Source organism: Ovis aries, chromosome 24 (genome assembly GCF_016772045.2).
Source record: "Ovis aries strain OAR_USU_Benz2616 breed Rambouillet chromosome 24, ARS-UI_Ramb_v3.0, whole genome shotgun sequence".
NCBI classification, from domain to species: Eukaryota; Metazoa; Chordata; class Mammalia; order Artiodactyla; family Bovidae; genus Ovis; species Ovis aries.
The window spans coordinates 34383455-34408248 of record NC_056077.1 but is presented as its reverse complement, the minus strand read 5'-3'; the positions used below and the strand labels follow the sequence as shown (position 1 = coordinate 34408248).

The following is a 24794-nucleotide window of genomic DNA, read 5'->3' as shown; positions in this document are numbered from 1 at the left end:
CTTTATTTTCTTGATTGACCCAAAAAGCTGAACTTGGGCTGTATTGCAGTTGACTTGCTTTGGGGAACCTCTTCTCCCAGGTCTGGTTATCTTTCTGAATGACGGTAAAAATGATTGAGGACAGTGGATTCACCAGCTGCCGTGACCTGATGAATTTTTGATGACATCAGCTATCTGGCCAAGGGAGAACTGGTTTAACCCGGCAGTTTAACCCAGAGTTGATAATGAGGTCTGTGCCTTTACTGAACACAGAGCAGGAATGCACGGTGCTGTAATTGCCAGAGCAGAGGCAACACTTCTCAATTCTTTTTTTTTTTAAATATCTATTTATTTTTAATTGATTGATGATTGGTTTATAATATTGGTTTGATTTCTGTCATACATCAACATGAGTTAATCATAGGTGTACATATGTCCCTTCCCTCTTGAACTTCCCTCCCACCTCCTGCCCATTCCCACCCCTCTAGGTTATGACAGAGCCCCAGTTTGAGTTCCCTGAGTCATGCAGCAAATTCCCATCGGCTGTTCACATATGTTAGTGTATAATTCATCCATGCTGCGCTCTCCATTCATCTCATCCTCCTCCTCTTCTCCGCTGCTCTTGTCCATAAGTCTGTTCCCTAAGTTTGTGTCTGCTCTTCAAACAGATTCGTCAGTACCATCCTTCTAGATTCCATATACACGCATTAATATATGATCTTGTTTTTCTCTTTCTGACTTACTTCACTCTGTATAACAGGCTCTAGGTTCATCCACCTCATTAGAACTGACTCAGATGCGTTCCTTTTTGTGGCTGAGTAGTATCGATTCTTTTTCTTAAACAAGTTTTATGTGTTTATTTAGCCATGTCAGATCTTAGCTGCAGCGTGCAAGACCTTTGCTGCATCCTGCAGGCTCAGCAGTTGTGGCACGCCGGCTTAATTGCTCCGTGGCACGCGTCATCTTAGTTCCCCTGTATGGCAAGGCCCGTTCTTAACCACTGGACCACCAGGGAAGTCCCGAGTTCCTAACAAAAGGTGGTATAGTTTAGATAACAATTTATATTTGCATTATAGTGTTGTTCAGTTTACAGAGCATTTCCACCCATGTTCCTGCTCACCACAACTCCAGGAGAAACTCAGGGCAGAAAGAATCACGCTTTACAGATGAGAAAACTGACGTTCAGGAAAGGGAAATCTTGGAACCAGCTCTGGTACCCCCAGTTTTCCACATCACCAAAATGGTGACAAAGTCGATAAAGGGTAAGGAAAAAGATTTAGGGACCGGATTCTAGAACCGACAGAAGCTCATCTAAAATGATGAGCTGGAGGTGGTGGCTTTTGGCCTCTCCTCTCCCAGGGGAGAAGATCCAGGAAGAAGGGATTAGCGCTTATGTGGACTGCGTGCCTATATGTATATATACACATATATATATCCTGGGGAAGGAAATGGCAACCCACTCTTGCCTGGAGAATCCCATGGACAGAGTAGCTTGGTGGGCTCAGTCCATAGTGTTGCAAAGAGTCGGACCCGACTGAAGTGACGTAGCATGCATATGTACATATCATTTTGTTTATTTATTTTTGTCTGGGGCCATCCTGGGTCTTCATCGCTTGGGCTTTTCTCTAATTGTGGCCACAGGGGTTACTCTCCAGTTGCCGTGCACAAGTTGCTTGTTTCGGCAGCTTCTCTTGTTGCAGAGCACAGACCTTAGGGCACACAGGCTTCAGTGTCTGTGGCTCTTGGGCTCTGGAGCACAGGCTCAGTAGTTGTGGCCCATGGGCTTAGTTGCACCAGGGCATGTGGGATCCTCCTGTATCAGGAATCAAACCCATGTCTCCTGCATTGGCAAATGGATTCTTTACCTCTGAGCCACCAGGGAAGCCTGTACTGCTGTTTCTAAAGCTTGGGGTGTCTTTATGCATCTCGGCTGCCTGCTTCAGATGTTAGATTTCTGATCCCTGGGACGCTCCAGCTTAGGGTCTTCCCAGGTAGCTCAGCAGTAAATATTCACCTACAATGCAGAAGACATGGGTTCGATCTCTGGGTTGGGAAGATTACCCCAGAGAAGGAAGTGGCAACCCACTCCAGTATTCTTGCCTGGGAAATTGCACGGACAGGGGAAGCTGGCAGGCTACATACAGTCCAAGGAGTCACAAAGGGTCGGACGCAACTTAGCAACTAAACAACAACAGCAACAACCCTCCCGCTTATACAACAGGAAGATGGGAAGAGGTCAGGAAAAAAGTGGAGAAAAACATCTAGGTGTCCTGAGTGAACAATGTTGATGGCAGGGCAGGAAGTAGCTTCAGGCCAAGCTGCTGTCTGCTGAGATTCGTGTGGACTTGCTGGATGGAGGAGAGGCATGGAGAAGAGCTGAGCCAGAGAGATCTCAGTGTAGAAAGATGCCCAGGACTCCACCCACAGCTCACATCAGCTAATAGCTGCGTGGAAAGGAAAGCTTAGTGTCTGAGCTGAATAATCAGTCAAAGCTGGACATGGATGACTGGCTTGGTGAAACCAGAGGAGCGTGTTCAGTTCTGGGTCACAAAATAGCGGTTTAGTGGGTTGCAGCCAAGCTTTTGAAAGAGTGAAACAGACCAGAAAACATCCAAGTGTCTTCCAGGTTCATGCAATCGGTTGGGTTGTCCACACACACACACACACACACACACACACACACACAGACACACACACACACACTGACCTGCCTTGTAAGAGGTGCTTTTTACTGTGGTTAGTGTCAGAAAAGGTTTGAGGCGTCTGACCTAGAGACTATTCAGAGGGCAGTGAGGAGGATGTCAGCCTTGTGAAATGAGTAGTCCAGCCAGTGAAAGAGAAGGCTGATGGCTGTTGGGAGGAAGAGGTAGTTTACCTTCTCTAGGGGTCTCTGGGAGGCGGGGTTTTGGCTGGCCAGGACTGCCTCACAGCAGAGCGCCCATCCTGTGGCAGAATCCACTTCCAGATGCGAGAGCGCACCTCGGAGCTGCTGGAGGAGCATGGCCCCCAAGTCCTTGCCAGCCTGCAGACTGGTTCAGGCTTTGGGAACAGTGCTCGGAGACCTGTGATTCCACATCTAAGGTGTGACGGGCTGCAAGCAAAAGGCAGACTCCTTTTCACGCTGGGGAGCAGTTTCGGAGGAGTGAGCTTTAGGTACCACCAAGCACAGTTTCTCAAACTGAGCTGAGCATCATGGACCAGACACTTTCTCAGGACAGCCTGTGGAATAAGATCAGGGGTCAGAGCCGACATTGGCCTCAGCCAAGTGGCAGCGGGGAAGGACATCTGTTATTTGCCTCTTTTAAAAATGCTTAGGGGGGAAAAAAGAGTTTTTGATTTACCATCTGATGTGTGTGTATGCAAAGTTGCTTCAGTCGTGTCCGACTCTTTGAGACCCCATGGACTGTAGTCCGCCAGGCTCCTCTGTCCATGGGATTCTCTAGGCAAGGATGCTGGAGTGGGTTGCCATGCCCTCCTCCAGGGGATCTTCCTGACCCAGGGATCGAACCTGCGTCTCTTACGTCTCCTGCACTGGGAGGCAGGTTCTTTAGCACTAGCGCTGCCTGACTAGGCTTTCCATCTGACTGCTGTTTCTTATTGTCACCAAACACAAAGATTTCATCCTGCCCAGATGAGGTTCCCATTTAAATCAGACACATGTGGGATTCTCACCTTATGCGCAGGCCCCTGGGGGTGGGTGTTAACATTCCTGGGACCCAGAGCTGAGGATGGCCGAGTTGTCTGTTGAAAGATTTGGAATCAAGGAGGGGAGGCAGATTTCCTTGAAATGCTTTAAGTGCGAGGACACCTAGACATTTGTGGTTGGTAGAACACTCTTGGGTTTTCCTTGTGGCTCAGTTGGTAAAGAATCCACCTGCAGTGAGGGAGACCTGGGTTGATTCCCGGGTCAGGAAGGTCCCCTGGAGAAGGGATAGGCCTCCCACTCCAGTATTCTTGGGCTTCCCTTGTGGCTCAGCTGCTAAAGAATCCACCCGCAATGTGGGAGGCCTGGGCTCGATTCCTAGGTTGGAAAGATCCTCTAGAGAAGGGAGAGAATACCCACTCCACTATTCTGGCCTGGAGAATTCCATGGACTGTATAGTCCATGGGGTTGCCAAGAGGCGGACACAACTGAGTGAATTTTTCATCATTTCATCATTATCAGAACACTTTTACCTGGATTATTTTCTCCCTTGAAATAGCCTTGAGGAGTTTTCCTGGTGGTCCAGTGGCTAAGACTCCACGCTCCCAATATGGAGGGCCTGGGTTTGATCCCTGGTCCGGGAACTAGATCCCACAGGCCGTAACTAAGACCTTGCATAGCCAGATGAATAAATAAATATTATGTTTACCTGTGGCCAATTCATGTTGATGTGTGACCAAAAAAATCACAATATTACGTAATTATCCTCTAATTTAAAAAATCAACTTAAATAATTAAAAATTAAAATAAAAAAATAGTCTTGAGAAAGAGACAGGATTTAGTGTCCTCAGTGGGCTTTAAAGTCACTCTGCCGATCAGGGACTGAATTCAGATGCACCTACAGGATTTTTTTTTTTTTTAGTACTTATTTATTTGGCTGTGATGGGTCCTAGTTGTGCGCACAGGCTTAGTTGCTCTGCAACATGGAGAATCTTAGTTGGGATCTTAGTTCCCTGTCCAGGAATCAAACCCATGTCCCCGCATTACAAGGCAGATCCTTAATCGCAGGATCACCAGGGAAGTCCCCACATGCAGGTTTTAAGACAGCCCAGCTCACAGATGACCAGCCCTCCCTGCTGACCATTCCCACCCCCTACCCCTCACCCATACACAGCTGGGTGCTTTTCTTGAAGAGCTCTTTCCACTCCACCTGTGTCTCCCTTCTTACCCAAGAGGTCCCAGTCCAAAGCCAGACAGGCACGTGGTCTGGCAGCTGCCCCTGGACCGAAGAATCTGGGAAGCCAGACAAAATTCATATTTCCCGGATCCCCAGAGAAATTAAGCCATTTAAGAAGAAGGAAAAAACAAAACAAAACAAAACCCCTGTGTCCTCTAGATTCCCTGGTTTCTAGTGAGTCTTTGATGTGGAGGTGATTGCTGTGAGCAGGTAAGATGGTGATCACAGAGGGGGAGGCCTGTTTGTAAGTAGGAGTGGGAGCCAGCCCCTCCCCTGCACACAGAGGTGACCTTGGTGTCCTGAGACCACTGTAGACGCTGACCCGAGGCTTTGGAGTCACAAAGGCCGGAGGCTGAATCCTGATGCCACTGTAGTACCATGGACAGGTTAGTTGACCTTGCTGAACATCAGCTAACTCTCGAAGATCAATTGGTGTCTGCCGACTCTTGAGGGGTTAAGATGACATGTTTACAGTTCTTGGCACCTGAGAAGTGTACATCTGGTTGCTCAGTTGTGCTGACTCTTTGCGACCCTGTGGACTATGGCCTGCCAGACCTCTCAGTCCATGGTATTCTCGAGGCAAGAATGTTGGAGTGGGTTGCCATGCCCTCCTCCAGGGGATCCTCCCCACCCAGGGATCAAACCTGCGTCTCTTGAGTCTCTGGCATTGGCAGGATTCTTTTTTTTTTTTTGGAAGGAGGATTCTTTACCACTGTGCCACCAGTCCATAATTATTAATATTGTTGCTCATTCATTCAGGCAATAAATAAAATCTTGAAACTTTAGGTGAAGGCGTAGAATAGTCTTTCTTTCAGGATGACCTTTGCTGAGTGAGCTCAGACTAGTGGGGCAATAAGTAATTACAGTACTTGCGATAAAATGCACAGGGTCCAGTTGTGGGATTTGCTAGCATGGGAGAGAGTGGTACTCTGCCTGGCACTAGAGGAGGGGGGCTCACTGAGAAAACTGGAGGAGGGGAAGGACCTCGCCCAGAGGGTTAGGAAGGTCAGGGCATTCTAGGCAGAGAAAGCCACGCACGCAAAAGCACAATGTTGGGGCTTCCCTGGCGGTGCAGTAGTTAAGCCTTCGCCTTCCAGTGCAGGGGGTGCAAATTCGATCCCTGATCAGGGAGTTAAGGTCCCACATGCCTTTCAACCAAAAAAAAAAAAAAAAAAAGGCATTAACTAAGACCCAGTGCAGCCAAAGAAAACAAAACCCCCAGCAAGGTCACAAGAGCCTGGGATTGGTTCAGGAACCACCTGCCCCTTTATGCCAGATTAGGGGTGATCCCTGTTTCTGTGGGGCTAGCGAAGTTCCCAGGACATGGGGTCCAAAGCTTTATACCTTGATGCTCCCTGAAAGAGTTGATGTTTAAGCTGTGCTTAAAGCCCAGGGAGCAGCAATGTCATTGATGAAAAGACTTGACGCCCGGTAGATGCTGACTGAATGGGCGATTCAGTGAGGAGACATTCCAGTTGGGAGCGTGGTGCTGCGTGCTGGCTAAAGGATGTTGAGTGGATCTGTCAGGAGCAGGGCCAGAGGAGTTGGGGAGGAGAGATAACTGAGGGCAGGGCGTGAGGGTCCAAGTTAAAAATAATCCACAGGTGTCTCGTAAGTGAGGCGGTCTCCACTGAACAGTCAGACTGGAATGTGCTCTACTGGCCAACGGGCTCACACCCCTTGTGGCCCCAGTGCCTGGAGATGGTTCTTACTAGTGCCAGGATGAGCGTGGGACCTGCATACCATGGGTAGGTGGAAGTTATTTTGAAATGAGCATTTCATTAACTTTCTATCATGACCTCTCTTTGGAGCACTGGTTCCGCCTCATTTTCTGAGACCTGAAATAGCTTTTATTTTGCTGGATTTCTCCCAGGCTGGATTCTTTGGAAAATAGTCTTACCAAATCCATGCCTGCTTGGCCCCGCCAGCTCAAAGATGCGTGTCAGCAGTTTTAGTGCCGGACAGCGATTTTCCTGGTGCCGTCACCCAGGGTCCTGGTGGTCATCCCTTTTGTCCTGTACATATGTCAGCCTTGTCCCCTGAGTCAGCAGACTCTGGCTCTGTCTCCTACAACTTTCTGCCCATGCTTTGACTTCTCAGCTCTCGAGGGGAAGTGGCCGTGAGTGCCCTGGCCTCGGGTGCGGTAGTTGAGGAGGAGGGCTAGGCTCCTGAACTTTGGGTACATTTTGTTTATTTTTAAAAATTATTTACTTACTTATGGCTGTGCCGGGTCTTCGTTGCTGCTCAGGCTTTCTCTCGTTGCAGTGCAGAGGTTTCTCATTGCAGTGGCTTCTCTTGCTGTGAAACACAGGCTCCAGGGCGCTGGGGCCTCAGTAGTTGTGGTTCCTGGGCTGAGAGCACAGGCTCAGTAGTCGTGATGCACGAGCTTAGTTGCTCTGAGGCATATGGGATCTTCCCGGCTCAGAGATCGAACCCATATCTCCTGCGCTGGCAGGTGGATTCTTTACCGCTGAGCCACCAGGGAAGCCCACATTTTATTTTTATTATTATTATTTTGGCTGCGCTGGGTCTCCCCGCGCTGCGCAGGCTTCTCTATTTGCAGCGCTCTGGCTTAGTTGCCCCGGGATCTTAGTTCCTCCACCAGAGCTGGAACGCCAGTCCCCTGCATTGGAAGGCAGATTCTTAACCACTGAACCACCAGGGAAGACCCCACTTTTGGTACAGTTTAATCTCACGTAGCTGTAGTGAGGAAACAGGTCATGCACAAGGAAACATTTAACTTGTGCCAGTCTTCAGAAAATGTGAAGAAGTATAAGGAAAAAAAAAAAAGGCAAAGATCAGGCATATATATCTCACCATCCAAAACCACTGCTAACAATTTGGTATAGATCCTTACAGACTTTCTTCTCTGTAGGCATGTAGGTATACATACCAACACACATGTACACATGCAAGACTGAACTGGCTGAAAGGACAGTTTTTAGAAGTAAAAAATGGCCAAATGTTCATTTGACTTGACCAAAAGTAAGCATATCCATGGGCTTCTCTGGTGGCTCGGATGATAAAGAATCCGCCTGTGATGCTGGAGCCCTATGTTCGATCTCTGGGTTGGGAAGATCCCCTGGAGAAACGAACAGCTACCCACTCCAGTATTCTGCCCTGGAGAATTCCACGGACAGAGTCCATGGAGTCCAAAAGAGCTGGACACGACTGAAAGACAGCTCAGCATAGCACAAGCACATGCATGTAGACAGATACACACACACGTTAAAATGGGGCTGTGCCGTAATGCGGTTTGTAAACTTGTAGTTGAGCTTTCACGGTGTCTTTGATCTGGAAACACACAAAGAGTGGTCAAGGTCATGGGTCCCTTGTTCAGATTCTGTATCCACCGCTTGCTCACCTGGACAGCCGACTGGGGCTCCCTGAGCCAGGGTTTTCCCCCATGTGTAGGGGAATGTGAAGGGCTATCCTAAGGGCAGAGGAGTTAGTGTGTCTGTATGTGGTTTAGACCAGTGTCTGGTGCAGGACAAGCACTTAGCAACCATCAGCAATTCATATTTCCAGATGAGTAGAGCCATGTATCACTTCACTGTAATCATTCCCACACTAATAGACAGTTAGCAGTATCCATTCTCCACAGTTGAGGTGAGATCCTTGTATACACATTGAAGCGTGTCTATCTAGTCACTGCTTTTACACTTTAATAACTCGGCTTTAAGATTGGGGCTTTTAAGGGACTTCCCTGGTGGCTCAGTGGTAAAGAATCCACCTGCCGGTGCAGGAGACATGGGTTCCATCCCTGATCCGGGAAGATCCCACATGCTGTAGAGCAGCTAATCCCGTGCCCCACAGCTACTGAGCCTATGCTCTAGTGCTCAGGAGTTGCAACTACTGAAGCTCACGCACCCCGGAGCCCATGCTCTGCGACAGGAGAAGCCACTGATGTGTTTCGGGCGGAGTGGTGCTTACAGGGAAGGCTGCTTGGACAGTTCTCTTTTCTGTTGCCCTGTAACTCTGTGAACTGGCCTCTCCGGTCCCAGCCTCCTCTTGGCTTTTTCACACTCTGGCAATACTGCCATTGGGCACTGACCCCCCACTTTTGTGACCGGCACTGGCTGGCCTCTCCCCTGAATGCCCCTTCTCTAGGCAGGCTCAGTGGGTCCAGGGAAGGGCTGCCATGTCTGACTTGTCCAGCCTGGTGGGATGCTTACCCCCAGGCCTCTCTACATCCTGCACCAGCCCACCCCTCTTCCCACTGGCAATACCACCATCTTTCTCCCCACCTACATCACTGTCTTTGAAGCCAGGACTTCTGACTTACTCCTGAGTTAACTGTGAGTTAGCTGAGAGTTAACTGAGTGCAGCACTTGACAGAGGTGCTCAGTATTTGTTTGATGGGTGAATTTATTGAATGAATACAGTCATGACTGACCAGGTAATGGCAGAACTTAAATAAACAGATGGTTTGGGGAAGGGGTGTTAATCTAGGTTATAAGGGTGGCTTGAAGCAGAGGCTTGCGGTGCTGCTGTGAGTCCCTGGATGTGTCTAGCATGGTTGGAGCTGTGCTTTATTTTTATTTATCTATTTTAACTATGCTGTGCAGTTTACAGAATCTTAGATCTTTACCAGGGATCAAACCCATGCCCCCTGCAGTGGAGTGCAGAGTTTTAACCACTGGACCACCAGGGAAGTCCAGGAGCTGTGCTTTATTATTATTGCTTTTTAAATATTTATTTCTTTGGCTATGCCAGGTGTTGGCGGCATGTGGGATCTAGTTCCCGGACCAGGGATCAAACCTGGGCCCCTGCGTTGGCAGTCCTAACCACTGGACCACCAGGGCAATCCTTAGGAGCTGTACTTTAGAATGAGAGGCCTGACCATGTCGTGATCATCGGGAGCTGGTAGCCCAGAAACCAGCAGGGCATCGGGCCTGGGTGCCTGGTGGGGGGGAGTTCACTGTGCCTGGGCCCTTTGGGCGTCTCCCTCTACACCCTGCACTTCTGAACCATGTGGCTTTTCCCCAGAGGAAGGGCTCTCCTTCACCCCTCGAGAAACAAGAAGTGAACGTTTCTGGCTGCTCTGCTTTCCCAGGAAGTCACATCACAGCCCCAGAGCTGATGACGAAATCCGCCTCCAGAATTAGCAACCACCCGTCTCTCCGCTTTAGAAGACCATTTAGCAGATCCACCCCAGCTCGTTGCTACTGCCTGGGTCCGGGGCTGGAAATATCCATCAGGGTTTCCGCCTGCCGGCTGGACAGTCCAGAGCCTCCCGAGAGTACCTGGATCCTGCCTGCTCACGTCCGCTGTCCTCTCTTTGGCTCTGACCTGAGTCCAGTGACGCCTGTGCTTCAGTTGTCTGTTAATAGGCATGTTCCTGGAACCTTGAGCTTGACATTGACCCACGTATTCTCTCAGTGGAGATGAGTCAGAAGGATCTCTCCCCAGGCCTGGAGCCACGCACCTGGGATGGATGGGCCTGTGACGGGACTCCAGATGTTTCGTCCTTATATTTCCTCTGCTTCCCCCAGACGCCCATCCCTGCCGCCTCCCCCTCAAACTGACACATCCACCGCCAGCTTCCTGGTGCCCATTCTCCCAAAGCAGGTCACCCCCCTGTCTTTCTCGCAAGGCCTCAGTGAAGAAGGATCACCAGACTGACCAAGTATATCTGAATATTGATTCCGTTGCTGCTGCTGCTGCTAAGTCACTTCAGTCATGTCCGACTCTGTGCGACCCCAGAGACGGAAGCCCACCAGGCTCGCCCGTCCCTGGGATTCTCCAGGCAAGAACACTGGAGTGGGTTGCCATTTCCTTCTCCAGTGCATGAAAATGAAAAGTGAAAGTGAAGTCGCTCAGTCGTGTCTGACTCTTAGCGACCCCATGGACTGCAATCTACCAGGCTCCTCCGTCCATGGGATTTTCCAGGCAAGAGTACTGGAGTGGGGTACCATTGATTCCGTTAGGGTCTATCTATCCTGATGACTATCAAACTGATGTATCTAGTAAGAACTCATTAGTAAAGAATGTGCCTGCCAAGCAGGAGATTAGGGTTTGATCCTTGGGTTGGGAAGATCCCTTGCAGGAGGAAATGGCAACCCACTCCAGTACTCTTGCCTGGGAATCCCATGGACAGAGGGAGCCTGGTGGGCTGCAGTCCATGGAGTCGAAAAGAGTCAGACATGACTGAGCGACTTAAGGGTGAGTGAGAACCTCTCTCAGATTCCAGGCTTGCACGTCCCCTGGCTCATTTATAGCTCCTTCTGGATATCCAATGAGCATCCTGTATTTAACATGTCCAAAAAGAAGCACCGATCTTCCCTGCCCCAAACCTGTCCTCCCATGATTCTCTGCATCTTGTTAATGGCAACTTGGGCCATTTCATTACTCTGGCAAACAATTATGGTGCCCTCCTTGACTTCTTGGACTTCCCTGGTGGCTCGGCCGGTAAAGAATCCGCCTGCAAGGTGGGAGACCTGAGTTCAATCCCTGGGTCGGGAAGATCCCCTGGAGAAGGGCATAGCAGTCCATTTCAGTATTCTTGCCTGGGAAATCCCGTGGACAGAGGAGCCTGGTGGGCTACAGTCCATGGGGTCGCAAAGAGTTGGACACGATTGAGCAACTAACACTTACACTTTCCTTGACTCCTTCCTTCCTCACACTCCACGTCCAAACATCAGCGCATCCTGTCTGCTTTCAAAACGTATCAAATCCCACCACATCTCAGCTCCTCTACTGTCTTCAGCCGGGTCTGAGCTCCCATCATCTCCGACATGAACTAACGCAGCAGCAGCTTGATCATTGTCCCTGCTTCCAGGCTGGTCCCTGAAGCCTCTTCTTAGCACAGCAGCCAGAGGGATCCTCTAAAGAAGTGAGTCAGATCATGTCACCCTTTTGCTCAAAACTTCCCAGTGGTTCCTGTCTTGCCCAAAACAAAGGCTGGTCCTTAACAATAGCCCCTAGCAATTTGGCCCTTCCCACCTCTGACCTCTCAGCGCCAGCTACACTTGACCTCTTGTAGTTCATTCGCTCAGTCATGTCTGACTCTCTGTGACCCCATGGGCTGCAGCACGCCAGACTTCCCTGTCCTATGCTTGACCTCTAGCTATTTCTTACACCTGCCAGGTAGGCTGTGCCTGGAACTGTTCCCTGAGGTGTCTGCCGGGCTTGCTTCCTCATCATTTTCAAGTGCGTGCCTGTGTCGACTTCTCAGACAGCGTCCCCTGATGACCTTGTGTAAGGTTCTTTCTAACACCAGCCTGGAATGCCCCAGCCCTATTGTTAGCCTTGTCTTGCTTCTGTAGATCACCGTCTCATGTACTGTGTATTTTATTTATTTATTTACTTCCTCTCTCCCACTGTTATATAAGAGTCACAGCATCAGAGACATCATTTTTTTTTGTTCACAACTGTATCCCTAGTTCAGTTTAGTTCAGTTGCTTAGTCGTGTCCAACTCTTTGCTACCCCATGGACTGCAGCATGCCAGCATGCCAGGCTTCCCTGTCCATCACTATCTCCCGGAGCTTGCTCAAACTCGTGTCCATCAAGTCAGTGTTGCCATTCAACCATCTCATCCTCTGTCCCCCCCTTCTCCTCCTGCCTTCAATCTTTCCCAGCATCAGGATCTTTTCCAGTAAGTCAGTTCTTCGAATCAGGTGGCCAAAGTATTAGAACTTCAGCATCAGTCCTTCCAATGAATATTCAAGACTGATTCCTTTTAGGATTGACTGGTTGGATCTCCTTGCAGTCCAAGGGACTCTCAAGAGTCTTCTCCAACACCACAGTTCAAAAGTATCAATTCTTTGGTGCTCAGCTTTCGTTATGGTCCAACTCTCACATCCATACATGGCTACTAGAAAAACCGTAGCTTTGACTAGACGGACTTTTGTTGGCAAAGTAATATCTATGCTTTTTAAGATGCCATTTAGGTTGGTCATAGCTTCTCCTCCAAGGAGCAAGCGTCTTTTCATTTCATGGCTGCAGTCATCATCCCTAGAGTATCGCCCAACACACGAGAGGCTTCAAGGAATATGTGTTGAATAATTGAGTATGAAAAGAATTCAGGGACTTCTCTGGCAGCCCAGTGATTAAGAATTTGCCTTGCAATGCAGCAGGAGCAGGTTTGATCCCTGATCACTCAGACCCCACACACCTCAGGGCAGCTAAGCCCACATGCTGCAGCCACTGGGCCTGCACACTCCAGAGCCTGGTGCCACAACTATGGAGTCTGTGCACTGCAGTGAGGATCCGGAGTGCCCAAGCTAAGACCCGACAAAATAAAGAGATAAATACTCTTGTTTAAAAAAAGAAAGTTCAGAGCAATTTTTCCTTGAGTTTAGGGAAGATAAAGAATCAGTGAACCATAATCAGATAAAACAGTAGGTGACGGAGAGCAGGGCTGGGTATCTTTTGGAAGAAGATAGGTGACCATCTCTATTGGGCCAGTTCTATAGTTAGCCAGACTACATGGCAGGAGAACTCTTTTTCTGAGGTTTATGTAACAGGGGTTTTGTATAAATCACACTTCTGTAAAAGGAATCCTATTTTAAATGTACTAGCGGAGAGATTTCTATTTAAAGGCATCTGATGTCAAATTCTTCTGTAAAACGAATAATCTCCTAATTTGTCCTTAGCGTCAATTCACGTTTTCTGGGAAAAAAAGATTATATTTACTTTATGTCAAGGTATGAGTGTCTGAGCTGAGGGAATCTCTTCTTTTTCCATTTTTCCACTGTCTATATTATTTCCTTTTCCTTTGCTCTCATCCTTCCTCCTCTTTGTTCCCGATTTTCCCTTGGCTGAGTTTTTTCTTCTCCCTTAGGCTCTGACATAAAATGTTCTTCTGTAACACGGCTGGGCTTAGAGTATGATGAATGGTGGCCCCTTCTCATACCAGAAGAATCGTGGGTGGAGCAAAGGAATCTCTTAGGTGCATACTGGGATCCAGGGGTCGGCTGCTGGGTGATACTCAGGTACAGCCAGGTTGGAGAGCCTCTGACCAAAAAAAAAAAAAACATCATGTGCTATTTGTCCTTCTCGCATGCATGCTTACTCTGTGTAGAACGAGGCTGCAGGGAACTTCCCTGGTGGTCCAGTGGCTAAAACTCCCCACATTCCCAATTCAAGGGGCCTTGGTTCAATCCTTGGTCAAGGAACTAGATCCCTGATCAGTTCTGAAGTTCCCACATGCTGTAACTAAGAGCCGGTGGGCCTCCCTGATGGCTCAGCAGGTAAAGAATCTGCCTACAGTGCAAGAGACACAGGTTCAGTCCCTGGGTTGGGAAGATCCCCTGGAGGAGGAGATAGCAACCTACTCCAGTGTTCTTGCCCGAAAAAATCCCATGGACAGAGGAGCCTGGGGGGGTATAGTCCAAAGGATTGGAAAGAATCGGACATGACTGAGCACGTAAGAATGCAGCCCAGTAAATTTTTTTTTTTTAAAGAGAGAATGAGGCTGGACAGGCATCCCCTTTGGGGCTTTGCAGAAGGTCCCTCCTATGAATTTGGCCGTAGACTGTGAGCAGGGGCTGGCTGATTTGTCTGGGGACTGGGGTTCAGGGCTCAGGAATGTCCCTTCTTGGTCCCCTCTCAGTACGTCATCCACCTGTCACTATCTCAGATGAGAGCAAGCTCCCGGGGCCTCTGCCCGATGGAGTGTAGTCCAGGTGCTCTCAACAGTATCTGCCCACAGGGACCTTGGACGCCACAGGCCCAACACTCAAGTCTATTTCCCCTCAACCTGGAGCAAGTTCTTCTCGAGAAAGAGTGAAAGTGATCGTCACTCAGTCGTGTCTGACTCTTTGCGACCCCATGGACTGTAGCCCGCTAGGCTCCTCTGTGCATGGGAGTCTCCAGGCAAGAATACTGGAGTGGGTTGCCGTAGTGCAACTGTGTGTTATGGAGGTTTGGTGGGAGGTGTGCCCACAACTGAGACCTGTTTCCATGATAAGAGTACTAGTTGATTTGTTTAGAGGCTGACTGACATCGAGGACGGTCTTCTTCAGGTAGCCTGTCTAGGTTTTCTGAAAGACTTTCTCCTTTTTTGTTTTCATGGGACCAAAAGATCATAACAGATGTGCTGAGGTCAGAGCAGGAGTTTAGTAAACAAGCTGGCTCTGGCTAAGAATTCAGTTTTAACCATCAAGGTTGTACAGTGTCGAGCCTGTGTCTGGCTGGTGTGGCTGGGTCTCTCTGAGCCCACTTGTTTATTTATAAAGTGTGCCCAGGGTCCAATCTACCTTGCAATGCAGGGGATGAGGGTTTGATCCCTCTTTGGGGAACTAAGATCCCATATGCCCTGGAGCAACTAAGCCTACGGGCCACAACTAGAGATCCCACGCTATGCAACCAAGACCCAGAGTGCCTCCACCAAGAACAGATACAGCCAAATAAATAAATACTTATTTATATTAAAATAAATAAATAAATAAAGTGTACCCAGCTTCCTTGCCAGGGTTTCTCAGCATCATGCAAATGAATGCTCTCGACAGACTGAAGGGCTAGACAATAAAGGAGAAATGCCGTTGCCGTGATGATCCAGGCACACCTGGTCCACACATCTGAATGAGCTGAACAGGTGAATTGGGAAGATTTAACGTGACTGGATTCACTGCTGGAGTCAAGTACCATATTTTCGTGCAGCCACCCCCTTGTGTAAAATAGGTCTCTATTTATAAGTTCTTTGGGAAAATTGGGTCACAGTCATGTGGAGACCACCATCTGAAGTGAGAAATAAAGCTGAAGGAGGAGGTGTGAGGGGGAGTCGCTGCAGCCTCATCAGAGTTTTGATTTCCTGAGATCAGTGACCCCATGATTTCTCAGCTGGGAGGACTCATGAGTTATTCTTGCTGCTATATTTGTGTCTGGGGTAGAGAGTAGAGGGAGAAGGCTTCAGAGTTATATGGAGGTGAGTTTGCTTTGAAAGGTGCTCTGTCATGTCCGACTCTTTGTGACCCCATGGACTATACAGTCCATGAAATTCTCCGGGCCTGAATACTGGAGTGCATAGCTGTTCCCTTCTCTGGGGGATTTTGCTGTAGAAATAGAGCAAAAAAGCAGAGGTTTGGGGGATAGGGGAAGTGGCAGGCTCTGGCACTAGCAGGGTGTCCCGAGTGCCTCCTGACTCATTCGTTAGACACAGAGACACTCCTAGTGGTGTCTGGGAGAGGCGCGGAGCCATCCACATGCCCCTCACCCCCCACATCCCCTGATGCCCCACCCCTGTGTCTTGGGAAAGTCAGAGCAAAGTCACTTCTGTGCTGCTGAAAGAGAAAAGGCGAAATGAACCTCCAGGTTGGAAATCTGGGTGGAGGAGAGTGCTGGAGGGCATGGTGAGGGGAGGAGAGGAAGTTGAGCAATGTGGGTGGTTTGGGGAAAGACACAGCTCAGGGTTTCCACTCTTGCAGACCAGCTGTCCCTCTGGAAGCCAAGGCCATTGCGAAAGGCTGCTTGAGCCCAGCTCGGCCCCTCCTGAATGACGAGGATGCATCGGATGGGCAGGCCCAAGGCATCACTTTCTAGGCAGAGTCTTGGCCCCAAGAGGGACTCGCGTGAGTCCTCAGCTCAACCCCTGTGAATGTGGCGGCGAGGCAGTTGGGGTCACTTGGAAAGCAGAACGAGGCTTCCTCTGTAACCAGAGAACAGAACTGGGGTGAGGGCAGGGTGTGCCTTTCCGAAGCCACAGCGCCTGCAGGTGGGGGAGAGGGAAGATGAGCTAGCGTCGCCTTTTTCCCTGAGACGCGGTGTCTCAGGATCTAACCCTCATGCCCTCCATCCCGGGACCTTCTGAAGGCCCTTGTGGGTACCCCACGGTTGTCATAGATGCCCTCCCCTGGGAGGGGAGGCAGCTGGTGTGCAGAGTGGCTCAGCCCCACAGGAGACACTGGGCTGCTCTCATTGATGGGGGACAGGAGCTTGCATTTGGCTGGGGGACAAAGTGTGGGGAGGATGCTGATCTTTGTCTGAGAATGTGCAGAATGGCCTGGTTGAAGGGGACTCTTCCATAGTCCTGATAAATGAGGGTGGGAAGGCAGAGCTTGTTGGTTCCCTCCCCCCATCAGGAGGATGCATTGGGGTCCCCCTTTCTGTAATCAGTCACTCCAGTGCTGGATGCTCTGATTCAGAGCCTGTCGGAAATTTCTGGGGATCTTTAGGGGTACAGAGCTGGGGGGAGGCGTCTTTCCCATCATGTTAGCCCCTATTCTTTCTCATCCTTGTCTACAAGATGTTATGCGAGACTGTGTTAAGATCCTTGAGGATGGAAAGTCAGATGCACACCCCATCTGCTTAGTTTTCCTGAGATGCTGGCCTAATGTCTTAAAGGGGAAGAAAGGTCAGTCTCACAGGACTTGCTTCCAAGAATGTAAGTGGGCTCCAGGTGGTGGGTGCTGCCTCTTCTTTGAGGAATCTCTTGTGAATAATGTGTGGAATTTTGCCTTCTTCTCTTCCGGTCAGTCACCTTTATCCTCACCCATGTCTGGTCTTTGGGCACCAGTCCATTTCCCCAAGATCTCACCACGATGCCCAGAGTATTTGTGTATCACCTTTGTGCTGTTGAGTCTCTCAGACATGTCAGACTCTTTTGCGACCCCATGAACTGTAGCCTGTCAGGCTCCTCCAAGCATGGGATTCTCCAGGCAAGAATACTGGAGTGGGTTGCCATTTCCTTCTCCAGGGGATCTTCCCAACCCTTGCTGTCTTAATGCCTTGTGTGTTGGTCGGAAGCTTGAGCTCACTCAGCACTGGGGAGACTCCTGACTCGCCTTGGGTTTGCTCTCTCGACACACTCTGACTGTTTTAGTTCAAAGATCATTCTGGACAGAAAATACAGAGGCAAAAAATAGGCGTTTATCATTGACATGGCATCATTGCTGAAAGCAGCACGCCCATTCCCTGCTTGTTCTTTTGACTTTTCATGTGATACGGTAGAGAGAGCCCTTTTGGGGTCTCCAAACGTTTTCTGGAATTCCCATCTCATTTTGGCTTTCTCTTTCTGGTCTTGCTTGCACACACAGGCATAGGTAACCCATGCACCCACGCTGCTTTCTTTCCTCATGTGAAATTGCAGAGTCAGGACAAGGAAGGAAAGAATAGGAAGAGGAACAGGAAGAGGATGGTCTTTATCTCCCTATAAACAGTTAACTCTTTGGTGACAAGATCCACTTTCACTCGCATCTCCAGTGACACCAGTATGGTATCCTGAACACAGGCAGCGCTGGTCCAGGTACATGGATCATCCCCATCGCCTGCGAAAGACCCACCTGGCTTTGTATAGCACAGTCCTACGGCCTAGATGGCAGCCCTGCCCTGCATATAGTAGATATTTGGTCAAAACCACAGTTCTTCTGTATTTTCTTCCTTAAAAAAAAATTTTTTTTGTTTTACACGTACCATAAAATTGTCTGTCTCAGCCAATGTAAAGTGTATCAGTTCTGTAGCATTTCATACGCTCATGATGTTGCATGACCATCACAGCTCTCTAATTCAGCCCATGTGTTTCATCACTCCAAAAGGAAATAGTGGACCTATTCAGTCGCTCCCCTGTTCCCCCTCCTACCTGAATCTGGCAATTAGCAATCTGCTTTCTGTCTCTGTGGATTGGCCTATTCTGGAGCTTTCATATAAGTGGAATCATACAACACGTGGCATTTTGTGTCTGGCGTCTTAGCGTCATGTACCTGAGGTTCATCCCTGTTGTAGCATACGTCATTTCCTCTTTTTGTGAGTTTTTATCATGGTAAAAATGTGTATACCGGGACTTCACCCTGGTGGTCCAGTGGCTAAGACTCTGAGCTCGCAATGCAGGGGCCCCAGGTTCGATCCCTGGTCAGGGAGCTAGATCCCACAAGATGCCACACACCACAACAAAGATCGAAGATTTTGAAATGTCCATGTCATAAATTTTACCATTTTAACCTTTTTTAAGTGTACAGTGTGTACTTTCCTATTTTTGCATGACCATCACCACCAGCCATCTCCAGAACTTCTTCGTCTTCCGGAACTGGAACTCTGTCCCCATTCAACCTTAGTTGTCCATGCCCCGCTCCTCGCAGCCCCTGGCAAACCCTGTTCTATTTCTCTCTGCACGTGACTCCGCTAGATTTCTCATGCAAGTGGAATCCAACAATGTCTGTCCTTTTGTGACTGGCTCATCTTACTCAGCCTAATGTCCTCGAGGCTCATGCATGTTGGAGCAGGTGTCAGGATTTCCTTCCTTTCAGAGCTGCATAATTGTCCGTTATGTGGAGGCACCTCGTTCTATATTCCCCTGTGGAGGGACACTCGTGTGGCTTCCCCAGTGTTTTCCACCTTGAACGCTTGTTTCTTCAGCTATTCTGGGTGTTTCACAGCCCTGGCCACCCTGCTCCCAACACTGGTTTGTACGACTCACAAGTTACAGAGCTGAGGGACATTTTGAATCCTTTCTGCCCTGCATCTCGGGATCAGGCACTTGGAAAGAAGATTCTGGAAACTTTTGCAGGATTGCAGACTCGGGTATGGGAGGTAGATAAGAGAGCAAACCAAGTCACAGGCGCTAACCTGCCTCATCTGTTTACCCCAAGCTTCCAAAGCTGATGCAGTAAGGTTGCCCCCCACCGCACCCCCACCCCCCACCCCTTGCTGGGCATCCCTGAGGCCCTTGGTGGTGGCCACCTGTGGCTTTGCTGAGCAAATGCTTCCCACCCACTGCGTGCCCTTGTCATTCCTTCTGTCTCCTTTCTGTCCCACTTCCTGCTTTTTCCTTCTGCCCTGCCTGGTCTCCGGTTTTCCTATACTTGCCCCAGGCGGTGAGCCCTCTGGTCCCTGGCTTTGGGGACCTGCCACCACCCCCTGCCAACCCCCCCCACCACGCCCCCACCAGGCACATCCTCGGTGCCTGCCCCTGCCATGGAACCTTTGCGAGCCAGCCCGGCCTTGGCAGACCGAACACTGGGCCCTGCCAGCAGCTGTGTGCGTGACCCGACCGTAGCCAGCTGCCCCTGCAGCCCCGGCCTGGGCCTGGCTCCCCACAGAAGCACGGCCTGAAGAGTTCCCGTTGGCAGCCACTGTCCTGAGGGCGCAGAGGACAGTGGTGGGGGGCTGGGGAGCGGGTAGGCTGGGGGAAAGCGGCCCTTCCTGCCGTGCCTGCTGATAATCGGCTCTCCGGAACCAGCCTGGGACACAGGGGCCAGCTGGGTCAGGAAGTGGCGTACAATGCCGCTCTTTCAGGGGAGATGCTGCGCGGTCTTAGGGCCTGTGTGACTCCGGAGGAATCTGGGGAACAGCCTGTTCTTGGAGGATGTTCTCTAACCTGGGCCGGAGGTGAGCAATGGAGCCCCAGACTTCCCACCCTTTGCCTGGGGTTCGGCCCCCCAGGCATCACCCAGCTCCAAACCCGATTATTTCCTTCAGAGGAAAGAGAGGAAAGAAAGCAGATTTCCTCAGGAGACCATGAATCACATTCCTGGTGCTTTTTAGAGGCAGGCTCACCGGGAAGCAGTCATTAAGTCCTTAATGATTTGATGGTTTATTAAGACTCTGTCCTGCCTTAGCAGCTGCGGGCCCACGAGGGCAGAAGCCAGGGTCCTCACCCTTGGGATTTTAGTCTCGGTACGGGAGGTAAGACGATATGCTTGTTGTCAAATGCATAAAGAGAAACGGGACTTCAAAAAGAAAAAAGAATGAGTTACAAAGGATTGGCCGTCGATGCCTTGTGGTGATCTAAGTGGGAAGGAAGTCTAAGAAAGAGTGGAGTGTATGTGTACGGGTAGCTGATTCACTGTGCTGTACAAGAAACTAACACAATATTGTGAAGCAAGTATACTGCAATAAAAGTTAATTTAAAAAAATTATTGGCCAAAGTGGCCTGGCAAATCTAAAGGAGAGATTCAGATTGCCAACATTCATTGGATCATAGAGAAAGCAAGGGAATTCCAGAAAAACAGCTACTTCTGCTTCATTGACCATTCTAAAGCCTTTGACTGTGTGGATCATAACAAACTGTGAAAAATTCTTAAAGGGATGGGAATATCAGACCACCTTACCTGCCTCCTGAGAACTCTGTATGCGGGTCAAGAAGCAACAGAACCTTGCATGGAACAACTGACTGGTTCACAATTGGGAGAGGAGTATGACAAGGCTGTATATCGTCACCCTGTTGATTTAACTACATGCAGTAGGTTCACACACACGCTAAGTCACTTCAGTCGTGTTCAACTCTTTGTGATCCTATGGACCGTAGCCCACCAGGCTCTTCTGTCTATGGGATTCTCCAGGCAAGAATAATACTGGAGTGGGTTGCCGTGCCTTCCTCCAGGGGATCTTCCTGACCCAGGGATCCAATCTGTGCTTCCTACTGCTGGTGGATTGCAGGTGGATTCTTTACCGCTGAGCCTCCAGGGAAGCCCATATGCAGAGTCCATGTGTGAAGTGCTGGGCTGGATGAGTCACAAGATTGCTGGGAGATATGCAGATGATAGCACTCTAATAGCAGAAAGTGAGGAGGAACTAAAGAGCTTCTTGATGAGGGTGAAAGAGGAGAATGAAAAAGCTGGCTTAAAACTCAACATTCAAAAAACTAAGATCATGGCATGTGGTCCCATCACTTCATGGCAAATAGAAGGGGGAAAGTGGAATCAATGACAGATTTTCTTTTCTTGGGCTCCAAAATCACTGTGGACAATGACTGCAGCCATGAAAATAAAAGACACTTGCTTCTTGGAAGGAAAGCTATGACAAACCTAGACAGGATACTAAAAAGCAGAGTCATCACTTTGCCGACAAAGATCCGTATGGTTAAAGCTATGGTTTTTCCAGTAGTCATGTATGGATGTGAGAGTTGGACCCTAAAGAAGTGCCAAAGAATCGATGCTTTTGAATTGTGGTGTGGAGAAGACTCTTGACAGTCCCTTGGACTGCAAGGAGATCAAAACCGAAGCTGAAGGTCCAATAAAGAGCCACCTGACGTGAAGAGCTGACTCACTGGAAAAGACCCTGATGCTGGGAAAGATTGAAGGCAGGAGGAGAAGGGGATGACAGAGGATGAGATGGTTGGATGGCATCACCAACTCAATGGACTTGAATTTGAGCGAACTCCAGGAACCAACTCCACTGAAGGACTGAAGAACAGGGAATCCTGGTGTGCTGCAGTGCGCCGGGTCTCAAACAGCTGGACACGACTTAGTGCCTGAACAACAACAAAGAGGTTTCCATGCCTCTGCCTGTATACTTCTTTTTTTTTTTTTAACTTGTTTTTCACTGCGCTGGATCTTCACTGCTGCGTGCAAGCTTTCTCTAGTTGCAGCGAGTGGGGCTGCTCTTGTTTCAGAGCACAGGCTCTAGGCACGTGGGCTGAGTAATTGTGGCTCATGGGCTTAGTTGCTCTGCCACGTGCGGCATCTCCCCAGACCAGGGATCAAACCCCTGTCTTCTGCACTGGCAGGCAGATTCTTAACTGCTGGGCCACCAGGGAAGTTCTACTTGTATACTTCTAATAATAGGAAATTCTCTTTTATGAGACAGCTTTAAACTTACCCAGAAACCGCCTCACAGTACTTCTACCCATTGGTCTAGTTTTGATCCCTGGAGTTATTCCTCCTCCCACATAATCCACCTTTCAGAATATTGATATTCCTCTAAAATTTTTTCAGGCGCCATGTGCATCTCACTCTCTTCTAGAAGTAGTCTAGTTTGTCAGTTTCCTTGATAATGTACAAAGTCTAACAGTGAATAGATAGTGGTTTACATGTGAATTTATCTTCATAGAGAGTTAGAACCATCCCCTCCTTCATTTTGAACCCTGTGCTTCTTTTAATACATCCAGAGCTCAGACTTGCAGTTTGATCAACCACACCACAATGTTGCTTTTATTAAGTTAGCAGCCAAATAAAACACCAAATCATTTTCACAAGTGCTGCTCTGAGTCATATCTCCCCTGTGCCTTCTTTAGACCTAAATATAGGGAACTTCCTTTATACCTGCTGGATTAAATCTTGTGAAGTTTCACCCATTTCTCCAGTCTGTGGACCTTGTCTGTGGTGTGGAGGGGGTGGCTGGTATGGGGTTTGTTATCCAGAGCCTAAGCCGTGGAGCCACACTTCCAAGTCTGAGTTCTAGCTCTCCACTGGCTGGTGGAGGGGTCTTGGCGATTTACTTGGCCTTCCCCCACCCTGCCCCAAATATTTATTTTCCTGCGTCTTAATTGCAAATCTAGGTCCCCGAAAGTGAAAGTGAAAGTCGCTCAGTCATGTCTGACTCTTTGTGACCCCATGGACTATAGAGTCCATGGAATTCTCTAGGCCGGAATACTGGGTTGGGTAGCCTTTCCCTTCTTCAAGGGATCTTCCCTACCCAGGGATTGAACCCAGGTCTCCCACCTTGCAGGTGGATTCTCTACCAGCTGAGCCACCAGGGAAGCCTGTGACCAGGGATCAAACCCAGTTCGATCAGTTTGATCAGGGGTCAAACCCAGGCTCCCAGCATTGGGAGTGTGGAGTCTCAGCTGAGCTGTCTGAGCCACCAGGGAAGACCTGCTGGCTCAGACAGTAAAGAATCCGCCTGCAATGCAAGAGACCTGGGTTCGATCCCTGGGTTGGGAAGATCCCCTGGAGAAGGGAATGGCTACCCACTGCAGTATTCCTGCCTGGAGAATTCCATGGATGGAGGAACGGGGTTGAAAAGAATCAGACACGACTAAGTGACGAACACTTTCACTACCGGGAAGTCCTTATTTGGCCTTTCTTCCTCAGCCTTGGTTTCCTCATCTGTAAAATGAAGATGATTAATACTAATGTCTACGCACAGGATGTAGAGTATAAGACATTAGTGAGGGCTTCCCTGGGGGCTCAGAAGTTAAAGCGTCTGCCTCCGATGCAGGAGACCCAGGTTCAATCCCTGGGTCGGGAAGATCCCCTGGAGAAGGAAATGGTAACCCACTCCAATATTCTTGCTTGGAGATTCCCATGGACAGAGGAGCCTGGCAGGCTACAGTCCAAGGGGTTGCAGAGTCGGATATGACGGAGCGACTTCACTTCACTTATTAACACAGGGCCTGGTAGTAATCACTCATTAGTAGCCATTACCTGGATGATTATAACCATTGCCACTGCTGGTTCACATCCTTGTTCTTTTAAAAATGGCTGTTTCTCACCGCCCCCTCCCGAAGCCTCTCGGTCCTTGCTTAGTGACCCCTCAGTCTGAGACGCCTGTCTTTGTTCTGCCACCGGCCCAGCTCAAATCCTCTGAAGCATCTTCGAGTCTCCCCTCTCCTGCAACTGGGAGCTCCTACCGGCCAGTCCTATTGTAACCGTTTCATAGCCCACCTTATGGCCCGTTCTTCCCATTTTCACGTCCACCCTTTAGATTGAGAGCTTCATTTCTTCACTTCCCTGCTATTCATAGCTGCTTCCAGGACTTCCCTGGTGGTCCAGTGGTTAACACTCTGAGCTGTCCATGCAGTGGGCGTGGGTTCGATCCCTGGTCAGGGAACTAAGATCCCACATGGCCAAAAAAAAAAAAAAATATATATATATATATATATAGCTGCTTCCTTCAACTCTTCCTCCAGCTGCTTCCGTCCTTTCCTGCCCGCACGAAGCCCGTTGCCCACCCCCACCCCCACTGAGTGCCACCTCCCCTTCTGCTTTTTTCCCCACTTCTGCTCTTGCACATGTGTGGTCCTGTGGCCCAACTGGTCCTCGTGTTCCCAGCTTTTCCGGAGCTGGGCTCCAGGATCTGGCCACTTGAATAGTATGACCTTGGGCAAGTGGGTGTCTTAGCCTTTCTGGGCAACAATCACAGATGCCCCTCGAGTTCGTAGGCGGCGTCAGTGAGAGGAGTCAGCGAGTGGCAGGGGAACACCTGGGAGACAGACAGGTAACCTCCTTCTTCCTTTGTTAGTTTCCCTGAGCAGCATCACAGTTTCACAGGACAGAACATTTTCATTTTTCTCACACACACAGTCTAAAGTTACAGACTCGTGAGATATTCTTTTA

At 49.4% G+C, this 24794-nt stretch overlaps 1 protein-coding gene and 1 long non-coding RNA gene across 7 annotated transcripts in view; one reads left to right on the top strand and one right to left on the bottom strand.

Annotated features, from left to right (window-relative positions):
- HIP1 (huntingtin interacting protein 1) overlaps positions 1-24794 on the top strand; it is a 133501-nt gene that overhangs the window by 55585 nt on the left and 53122 nt on the right. Inside the window, exon 1 of one of the 6 annotated variants that reach the window (XM_060405958.1) lies at positions 5216-24675. The exons of the other annotated variants lie outside the window; for them this stretch is intronic. Within the exon in view, the coding sequence (XP_060261941.1) occupies positions 24601-24675 (75 nt within the window). The 5' untranslated portion in view covers positions 5216-24600. Of the gene's footprint in view, positions 1-5215; positions 24676-24794 lie in introns of those variants that run through there. 6 annotated transcript variants of the gene reach the window in all.
- Positions 465-10213, bottom strand: LOC132658581 (uncharacterized). The gene is made up of 3 exons (XR_009598411.1): positions 10106-10213; positions 7075-7210; positions 465-3198 (listed from the first exon to the last, which is right to left on the bottom strand). It is a non-coding gene; the product is annotated as an uncharacterized LOC132658581 (long non-coding RNA).